This window comes from Quercus robur, chromosome 12, assembly GCF_932294415.1.
Source record: "Quercus robur chromosome 12, dhQueRobu3.1, whole genome shotgun sequence".
Lineage (NCBI taxonomy): Eukaryota > Viridiplantae > Streptophyta > Magnoliopsida > Fagales > Fagaceae > Quercus > Quercus robur.
The window spans coordinates 33,281,664-33,292,627 of NC_065545.1; the positions used below are offsets into that span (position 1 = coordinate 33,281,664).

At 33.6% G+C, this 10,964-nt stretch overlaps 1 protein-coding gene across 1 annotated transcript; it reads left to right on the forward strand.

Moving 5' to 3' along the window:
* The first annotated feature begins 3,866 nt into the window (after positions 1 to 3,866).
* On the forward strand, positions 3,867 to 4,924 carry LOC126709062 (basic blue protein-like). Its single transcript, XM_050409140.1, has 2 exons — positions 3,867 to 4,140; positions 4,641 to 4,924. The coding sequence occupies exons 1-2, from the start codon at positions 3,954 to 3,956 to the stop codon at positions 4,841 to 4,843; spliced, it is 390 nt and encodes a 129-aa protein (XP_050265097.1). The 5' UTR covers positions 3,867 to 3,953; the 3' UTR covers positions 4,844 to 4,924.
* Positions 4,925 to 10,964: the final 6,040 nt, after the last annotated feature.

Below are 10,964 nucleotides of genomic sequence, written 5' to 3' on the forward strand. Positions count from 1 at the left end.
TGAGGTCTAGGACTCTAGACAATACAAGAATGAAGAAACCAATCACATCACTCAGATATCTATTGACACTAGGACTGAGCAGTTCGGATTGGCAGGGAATTTTTTTTAACCAATCTGCTATTGACGGGTTGGAAAAATATTCCAAACCACCTTCAACTTACCAAGCTTAAAAATGGCGGGTTGGTTGAAAATTTGGGTGGTTTCAACTTCACAGATTAGGCAGGTTAGTTTTAGTTATGTGTTATATACTAAATTTTAAAATTTATTTTACTATTTACAACTAAATTTAAGTTGTATTTCCTCTAGATCTTATAAATCATTGAAGGAAATTATAGGAATTAGGAAGTGATCAACTTTTCCATAGATCCAAGTACACACTACTTAAGTTTTGAATATTTTTCAATTTTCTTATAAAAAAAATGGAGTACCATATTCATATCCCTATATATACATACAAATAAGTTGGGAAACTATCTTTCATTTTTAGTGTTAACATATATAAATCATGGTATTAACAAAAAAGATAAAAAAAATTTGATATGAGATAAAAACTAAAAAGAGATGAGCATATATATATATATATATATATATAATTTATATTGGGTTGTGTCAAGTATCGTTAGCTTTAAAAAAACTCAATACGCCATCCAACCTGACCTGTTGTTTTAATAGTTGAACTTGACTAACTCGCTTGGAAATCAATATCTTATTTGTGCAAGGTAATGTAGGTTAAACGGTTTGGGCAGGTTATTGCACATGCCTAATTGACACTACGAATTGAAAATAATGTCCAGCAATCAAGGAGTTACACATATATAGCTCTCACATCTCCTAAGTTCTAAAATTTTGTAACCATGTGAAAACATAGAGATCTGATGTTATTTAGCATGAAGCACGGAACAATTCGAACAAGTGTGATTAGACCACAATAGTGACAGACAATAGATTTAGGACATTTAGCCATTTTTATTGAAGATAATAAATTAATTCGTAAGAAGCACATTCATTAAACATGCCAATATGCCATTGCCAAGTTTAAAATTAGACCACAATAGGGACAGACAATAGATTTTGGACATTAATCTAATGGTCTGTTTGGATTGAGCCTCTATTTGGGTACTGCGTTTTGCATCCACATTTGAACTCAAAACGCGTTTCACCCCTTTTTTCTTTTTTTTTTTCCTCTGTGCCGTGATTGTTGACTGGAAAGGTGTGAACAGTGCACACCTTAGCAACTTTTCCAGCACCTCTTAATCAACTTTTTAGCAACTTTTTAGTCACGGGACCCACAAACCTCACTTTTCAACAATTTTTTTTATTAAAAATGGGTCCCATGGTACTATTCACACATTTAAAAATTATTTTGCTAAAGGGGGAGTAGAATAAAGTAGAGTAGATTTAGTATAAAATTAGTTTATTTTTATCCAACTCTACCCTACTCCTCTCCACTCACCATCTTTCCCCCTTCTATCCAAACATGCCATAAGTGTATATGTATGTGAAGCTTCCTCTTGGAGACTTGAACCCCGACCATTATCCACCATACCCTACACCCCACAAGCACTTATACTTGTGGAGTGACTATCACGCCAAATGTGAGCGGTGGTATCAACTATTATTATTAAATTTAATGCATTTGGTTCTCTTTTTTTTTTTGGGGGGGGGAGAAATAATGTATTTGGTTCTTAAAGAGGAATAAAACCACAAATTTGTATTTTTAGAAACATAATAATTTTATATTTATCATAATTATTATGCACATAGAGATAATTTGTATTTTGGGAAATATAATAATTTCTAAATAATAATAAAACATCATAGAGAAAAATAAACATTCTCAATTTAAGGAATATTTATTACTTAAAATCCAACCAAACATGTCATAAATTTTTCTATATTTATGTGTATAATTTAAAAAACAACTTTATGTCATATTATTAATGCATAGTAGCCAACCATATATATACACAATAATCTATTAATGCATCTATAATAATTAATATATATATATATATATATTTAAAATCAAAGACATTTAAATTTGGTTAATCTTATAATATTATGCCAAATAAGTTTTTAAGGCTTTATAATTTTACACACCATTATTCTAGGCTAATATATATATATATATATATATTTAATTAACTTTAAATTCCATTCTATATTTAAACTTTCCATTAAAAACTTAGCACATTATATTTTCTGTAAATGGTAAAATATAATAAATGCCTAATGCTTACATATACAATAATTTTCCATATATAAACATAATCATAAAAAAAATGTCTATTAATAACTATTATAATGATTGAATTTCATATTTAAAAAAGTTAATAAAAGTGAGAAAAAAAAATCATATTATGTTTAGTTGTTTATTGACCAGTGTTAACTGAATTTTTAATTAGTCTAGTCTTTAAAAAAGGAATGGTTAGAATGTCAAATTTAAAATTAATGCTCACATATATGAATTTACATTTGAATATAAGTAATTTTTTTTATACTTGAGATGGAAATTCTACGCTAACTTAATTTAAGTGTATTGAAATTTTACGCTGACCTAATCTAAGTATATATATATATATATAAATAAATAAATAAATATATATATATATATAAATGTGTGTGTATGTGTGAAACTACTACCTCATGGATACTTGAAGTCTTTAACTTCGAGCCCTTATCTCACCCTCTCACGTCACAAAAACTTGTACTTGTATTTGTACTTGTGGAGTGTTCATCACGCAAAGGATACATGGTGGTAAATAATTACATTTTTTTTTCTTGAATTTAAACCCTTTTAAGAGATGCTACGTTACATTTTCCATATAAAATATTGAATCTGACATAAATAGTTTTGAAATGATTTTACTCTTAAAATGAGTATCTTACTTTGTTTCAAATTCCTTTCCTAGTATGTAAGGGAGATATATTATGGACAAATTTTGACTCGATGTAGTCTAAGACTACAACTTCCTTTAAATAATTAATACTGTTACATATTTTGAAAATTCAACCATTAGATTGCGTGTTCTTTACGCTCTTAACACACATGTAAAATTTTGCGTCAATCAAACGTTATTTACTATATGATCCATAAACTTATTTTTTATGCTTAATTTTATATTACAAAAACTTGCAATTTAAACACTTAATTGATTGCATATTTATTGATTTTTTATATTATGAAAATTTTGCATGTATGGAAAATAAATGAAGTAAATGTAATTCAGTGGTAGATTTATCAAAATTTACATTCAATAAAAAGATATTAAATTAAGTTGTACCTCTAAGCTACAAACAAGTTTCTAGACTTTTTTTCTCAAAAAAAAAAAAAAAGTTTCTAGACTCTGGTCAAACTTTGTCCATATATTATTCTTGACCAATCTTCTTACCTTTCTTTCCTCCCTTTCCTTCTTCATTTGTCTGCTCTCCATGTGAGCTTTGGAAACTTTTTTGATAAAAGTTTGACCACGATGAATCAATTAACAAAAATAGATAAACATGATCTGTTAATGGACCTTGTCTTAATGCCCTTTTGATGCAATACCATACACGTGGTTAGCACGACTCAAAATTGTCAATGTGATTGCATCCAAATTCCAAAAAATATTATAAAAAAATTGTCAATTTGAGCCTACACTCATTTAATCACGGAAAAAGTTTACTTTCAAATTGGTTTGAAGGATATTTCCTCCAACTCACGGAGTGATATTTTTAGACATATAACTTTCATATGACTTGATTAATTAATACACATGGATAATCTTAAAAAATCACCAAATAATAGATTAGATAAGATTCCCAAAAATCTTGTCCATCAATCACCTTCCCAAAAATATTTTGTAACATTCCCATTCATTAGCTTATAAATATGGATTCTATGCTATAGCATCATTGCCCTACATATATACTTGAGGTTGTACAAGCAGTTGTTTGTGAGTCAAAGAACAAAGATGACTTCGACAATATTTGGAGTCAGCAAAAATGCAATTGTTGCAATTGGTCTTCTCTACATACTGATCATCTGCGAAAACGCCCAGGGAACCGAATACATTGTGGGAGGTAAGATAGGATGGGATCTGGATCCTTCGGTTTTTCGTTGGCCTGATGGAAAGAGCTTCAAAGCCGGTGATGTCTTAAGTAAGTCCATTTTATTTTCAACTCATAAATTTATAAAGGAAAAGGGAAAGAGAAAAACTACCAAATAATATGCAGATTGTACTTTAAATTGATTTCTGAAATATTTTAAGCCTTTCAATTCCAACATATACTATTATTTGGTTAATATTTTTTGAAAGTATATTATTTGTGTCCAATAATGAAATCAAAAACAGTTTTTTTTTTCTTTAAAAAAGCATAAATGGTACATAAAAGATATACATAATACCTAATCATTATACTCAAAATGTCTTGTGTTTTCTTGAAAAGAGAAATTTCTATGCCTTGTATGCATGTGTATATCCTTTAATTCTCATATTTTCAGAATCAAATATATAATATTTTAATTTTTTGGATATATACGATTGGGCATTGCAAGCCAAAATGAAAATCAATAATAAAACCTGCTTTACTCATTAATTCAAACTCTTGGAGTACAACTTTGTTAATAAATTGAATTTTTTTTTGGTTTATGGAAACAGTTTTCAACTATTCCAATCCATTCTACAAAGTGGAGCAGGTGAATAAAGCACAATTCGATAGTTGCTACTCAAACTTCAATCCGATTAAGACTTATTCTTCTGGGCATGACAGGGTTGTAGTAGAGAAGGGTACGACTTACTTTATATGTGCTGTCCCGGATTATTGTGGATACGGGATGAGAATTGCTATTAATGCAGCCTGATGAGAACCATGAATGTCTTGTCAAATATAATAAGTTTTTGAACAACAATACTTAAACACTGTTACCGAACGGTGCCATGAACTTGTCTTGTCTTTTTTTTTTTTTACTACTTTTTTATCCCCCTCTTATCAATTTAGCTATTGCAATAATCCTGTCCTTTCACGTAAAGGCCGTAACATAATATGACCTTTTTTTCTTTTTTCTTTTTTGTTTAAAATTATGTTATGAGAATTATAGGATATAAAATAGCACAGTTTTAAAAAAAAAAGACGAATTCCATGGGAATTGGCTAATCTGACCGAAGGTTATGTGCCATTTTGTAAAAAATTGGCCGAATGATCCAATCCAGCGAATATAATGCAACCCTTTCGTTAAACTCACTCGACCAAATTTTAGAAATATCTCTCACCCCTTCCTTCTCTATGGCATCTGTCTCCATCCCCCTCTGTTTATTATAAATCAATTTAAAAAAAAATTAATTTTGGTCTCTTATTACTGTTTTAGTTGCTCCAAGTGAAACTTAATCATGTCTGGTTGGGGTGATTTTGGGAGTATCATTTTGTTTAGTTAGGGAAGAAATAGAAGAGAAAACTGGTGGGCCTTAATATATTTTCCCTCAGTCCATCAAAATGAAGAAATTATACCGTCTGGTGTCTAGACAATGTCATTTATTTACTATTTCAATAAAAACTTTCACATATTTAAAATTGCTGAGTCAACTTATAATTAAAAAAAAAAAATTAAACTATCTCAATAATTTTAAACAAGTGGTGTACCTTTGTGTTAAAAACTCTTTTCCTCTCCCTTGTGTTTGTATGTTTGTTTCTCAAAAAATAAAAAATAAAATAAAACAAGTAAGAGTTTTTTAGTAGAATTATGGACAAGTGATATGGTCTACTATAAAGACTTAATAATTTCTCATCAAAATACTATCTCCTCAAAATAGGGAAAAAATTGGAGAAAAAATGCATAGCCCTTTGTTTTGGACAAATTTGGACCCCCTTGCAACGGCCCTTGTTATTATTATTTTTTTTCCTTCTTCTTTTATTAACTTCTAGTTCTCATTCAGGCTTTATTTTTATTTTTATATATGTTCTAGTTTTATTTTTATTCCGTTTTTTCCATCAGTTCGTTTTGGGTTCTTGTATTTTTTTTTTTTAAATTTTAATAATGCAGTGCCAATGCATACACAATTTTTTAATAAAAAAAATAGTGTTCTTTTTTATTTAATAGCGGCATGAGAGTAAATTTATACAATCTATCTTTTCTATTATATAATTTTTCTTCTCAACTAAATAAAAAAATATTTCTATCTCTCCACTTTTCCACTTCCAATCAAACACTATAAGAAAAAACGAAAATCTTCTATCTTCCAACTTTTTCATTCTCTCCCCATATTCTATACTTCTACTTTTCCATTTCTCTAACCAAATGGACTTTAAGATACTACTGTAACCCAAGGTTTGCAATCCAATAATGCCTCACTTGAGAGGACTATTTGGGAAATGCCCGAGTTAACAATGAAAATGGGAAAATTCAAAGTGATTAAGTTCCTAAATGACTAAGTTTGAATTAAAGGGCCTAAGTTATCACTACAACTATTGATTCAAAGTAAATTGAACTGATTTGAAGTGATTTATGCCTAATTGAGCTAAACAGATTCAAAGTGCATCTCAAAGTGAACTAATCCAAAGCAAATCTTCTTCAAGTAAAGTAAATTATAGGTATTCCAACAGATTAAAGCCTAAGTGATTATTTTAACATCAAATTGATTCAAAGCAAGTAGGAATTCAGATCAAACATAAACAAACACTTAAATATTGCATCAAACTTTACTAATGCTTAATTGAATAAGATCACAAGTCCAAATGAAGCAACTTACAGGCGTAAAGTTTCATACAAAGCCTAAGGACTATTTGGTTTGCCTAAGAACTAATAGATCTCCTAAGAATCTAAATATAATTGATCTCAAAAGTGATCTAGTGTGTTCTTGGTAGTGCGTAGTGTACTTTTCTTACAGATAGCCTCCTTTTATACTTGAAGTTTTGACAAGTGTATGGGTCCTTTTTGGACAGTGTCCAAGCCCAAGTTGAAGCAAGGACCCTGGTCCTTTGAGTTGTTGTTTAAATGGACTAGGCTTGGTTCACCGCAGTTAAATGGGCTGTTTACAAAATCAAGTGGTGCACAAAGCAAAAATCCTATAAAACGTACATACTAGCAAGCAAGAATATATTGAACAGCAAGAAACAGTAAAGGAACAGTGTAATAAAGAGAGAAACAAATATATTGTTAAGGATCCTTAAAACATTATGAAATATTTCATTACTTTCTTTAGTTGTAAATCATGATGTGCTCACTAAGACGTGTTACAAGGTTCAAATAAGTTCAAAAATTACAGACTTAGATGGCTATCTAAGCCTCTAAGACTTGCAAAGTTTGAATCCCTTTAAATCTAAGTATGTTTTATAGTGGCTGTTTTAGGATACCAGACGATATTTTTCTTTCTTTTACTACTTTCTTTGAGTTTTTGATAGAGTTTTCTTAATGATTCTGTTATGATTCACTATTACTGAATGCCACTTCAATGTTGGCTGATTCTCCCTTTTATAGCGTCATTCTAGGGTTCTGGGGTACCACTGATTCCCCTCCTCTACTCCCCTGAGTACTAGAGCCCACGTTGTGCCAGCCACTCTGATGACTAGGGGTGTCCACGGGTCGGTCCGGGTCGGGTTTGTGCCCAACCCGGAACCGACCCGCTCACATCGGGTGGGACGTTGAACGACCCGCCGCTGACCGCCGGTGACCTCGGGTCGAGTCGGATCGGGATCCGGTGTACAACGGTCGGGTCGGTCGAAGTCGACCTGAGTTTTACCCTCCAGATCTTCGCCGGAAATCGCCAAATTTTCGCCGGATCTCGCCGAATCTTCTCTGGATCTTCGCCGGATCTGTGCGACAACCACGGGATCGAAGCAGGAAAGACCACCTCAAGCCCAGATTTGAATGAAAACTTCCATCTCATCGCCGGATCTTCGCCGTTCTTCACGGATCTTCGCCGTTCTTCACTGGATCTTCGCCGAATCTGTTGATTTTTCTTCGGATTTGTGTGACAACCACGGGATCGAAGCCAAAAACACCACCTCAAGCCCAGATTTGAGCGAAAACTTCCATCAAATCGCCGGATCTAACCAAAAACTACCAAATCTTCACCGGATCTGAGTGGTTCTAGGTAGATTCGGTCTTCTTTCACGGGATTCGGCGGTCGGATCGGGTTCATCGGGTTTTGGAGAAGAAAACCCGTCATCCGATCCGCCTGAATCGGTTCTTCGTGGCGAAGACCCGCCGCCGACCGTCACCGGCGTCGGATCGGCCGGTTTTCGGGTCGGTCCGGACGGTTTGAACGGGTGGGTCGGTTTTCGGTTTCTGATGGACAGCCCTACTGATGACTGGTCCTTTCCTTGTTTCTCATAGTTTTCTTCTTTTGGTGTTGTTTCCCTAAAAGTTTCTTACTAACTTTCCAATCTAGGGTGTCCTTAAAGGGCTGACCTCCAATCTCTCTTCCCTCAAGGTTTCTAATCCTTACCTTTTTTAGACTCAGCTTTTTTACTGTCCTTCTTTTTGTCATTTTTCCCAGGTGAGCTGAATTCATTCCTGCCAGGTTGAAGGTTTTCCCGGCTACTTCTCTTTATAGTTCTTCTTTCTGGGTTGCCCGAGGTACCAGTCCCTTGTTCATGAATTGTTACTCTCCAAGCCTTCTAGTTCCTTTCTACATCATTGGGTGATTGAGAAGGACGTATCTGTCCTTCGTTCCTTGTGTTTCTTGGTACTCTTTTTGAACTGTCTTAATCTCATCCTAGTTGTGTTTCACGTCTTGAGGATCCCAAGCCCCTGGCAGCCTCTGGGTATCCCGGCTCAGTTCTTCCCACTGGACTTTCTTTGATTTTCTGATCTTGACAAGCTGGGCTTTTTTCCTTTCTTCCCTCCATTTCATGGGCCCTAGGCCTGTCCTTTCATGGGATCTGGGCTTTAAATCTTTTTTTAATGGACTTGGGCCATCCTTTTGTCTTGTGATGAGCTTATATGGGGTTCACCCACTGTGCTTTTTTTTTTTTTTTTTTTTTGGGCCTTGGTGTTATAACTTTTTAGACCTCAACAACAAATATGCCTAGTTCTGCTTTCACGTGTCACTCTTTGATTGATATCTATTACCAAGTGTCTTATTGCTAGCAAGACTTGGTAACCTCTTATAACCACCTTGAGCCAACTGTTGCCTTGCTACCTTCATTCGCTTAACATGTGTTTTATGTTTGATTACCTTCGTTAATTGTTCAAGATAAATGCCCATACTTTCCTCAAGGTAACTACCCACTATCTTATAGAATTGCCCTAGATCAATGCCACTTGTCACTCTTCTGAAATTTAAACTTGACTTTACTCTAAATCCACCTAGGTATCCACATAATTTTTACTTTTTACATGACTTCTCCCTATTTTGTGAGTCTTTTGGCTGAATACTGCTGAATTTGGAGTTTATTTGCGTTATAGGTATTGTTCCAAGTTATTTAGGGGAGTGAGGAAAGAGAGTGAATTTCGGCAACGGTGTTGCCGAAATTCAACAAAAGTATGAGAGAGAAAGAGAAGAAGTTGGAGAGAGAAAATTTTGAATTTCGGTAATCACATTACCAAAATTCTACTGCCCAAACCTGCTGACTGAGTGGCTCGAAGTGTGCTAGTGCTAGTGGGTGCCCAAAGGGAAACTAATTGTGGCAATGCTATTGCCGAAATAGGGGGGAAATTTTATTTTGACAATTGTGGCAATGCCATTGCCGAAAATGGGAGGAAAAAAAATAGTGGTTGCCGAAATCTAGGAGGAATTAAAAAAAAAAAGTGCTACGACCACAATATTTTTACAATATTTTCACAACAAATCACAGGTGATTAGTTATTATTAGTTCAAATTTGAATTTAACACTGATATTACTTTTTTAATCCAACAATAACAACTAGTACATAACCTGCCACTTAGAATTTGTTGTAAAAATTGTGTGCACATATTATTTCTCAACAAAAAAAAAAAATGTGGAATGGATTTGTGGCAATGGCATTGCCGAAATAGGAGGAAAAAAAAATTATTGCAATTGATTTGTGGCAATGCCATTGCCGAAATAGGGGAAAAAAAATTGTGGCAATTGTGGCAATGCCATTGCCGAAAATGGGAGGAAAATAAAAATAGTGGTTGGAGCACTCAGTGACACAACCAAGGTTGAAGTTGAAAGCTCGTGTAAGTGAATGTACTTTCTCTTCACTGCAAATGGACTTCAAAATTTTTTTTTTCTAACCAGATTATAATCCCCAAGATGGTTGGAGCACACAACTGTAGTTTCAAAGACATAAGATTTCCAATAGCTAAGGAACTAATGAGAAATGATATGTCCACAATATTTTTACAACAAAACCTAAGTGGCAGGTTGTTACTAGTTGTTATTGTTGGATTAAAAAAGTAATCTTAGTATTAAATTCAAATTTGAACTAATAATAACTAATCACCTGTGATTTGTTGTGAAAATGTTGTAAAAATATTGTGGACGTAGCACATTTTTTTTTTTTTAATTCCTCCCTAGATTTCAGCAACCACAATTTTTTTTTCCTCCCATTTTCGGCAATGACATTGCCACAATTTCCAAAAAAAAAAAAAAAATTCCCCCTATTTCGGCAATGGCATTGCCACAATTAGTTTCCCTTTATGCACCCGCCTAGCACAAACACACTTCGAGCACTTCACACTCACTCAGTCAGCAGGTTTGGGCGGCAGAATTTCGGTAATGTGATTATCGAAATTCAAAATTCTCTCTCTCTCTCTCTCTCTCTCTCTCTCTCTCTCTCTCTCTCTCATACTTTTGTTGAATTTCTGCAACACCGTTGCCGAAATTCACTCTCTTTCCTTAATTCCCTAATTAACTTGGAACAGTGCCTATAACGCAAATAAACTCCAGATTCAGCAATATTCAGCCAAAAGACTCGTTCATAGGTTGCAAAATAATTTGGAAACCCACACCCGAATGGAGCAAGTTTTTTGAGGTTTTGGTTGTAAAATAGCAACTAGGTGTGTTTACACCCAATGCTA

Excerpts from the sequence above, each read along its gene's own strand:
- LOC126709062 (XM_050409140.1), top strand. The coding sequence starts at position 3,954 with ATGACTTCGACAATATTTGGAGTCAGCAAAAATGCAATTGTTGCAATT. Across the intron at positions 4,141-4,640 it reads CAAAGCCGGTGATGTCTTAA|TTTTCAACTATTCCAATCCA; the intron begins GTAAGTCCATTT and ends TTATGGAAACAG.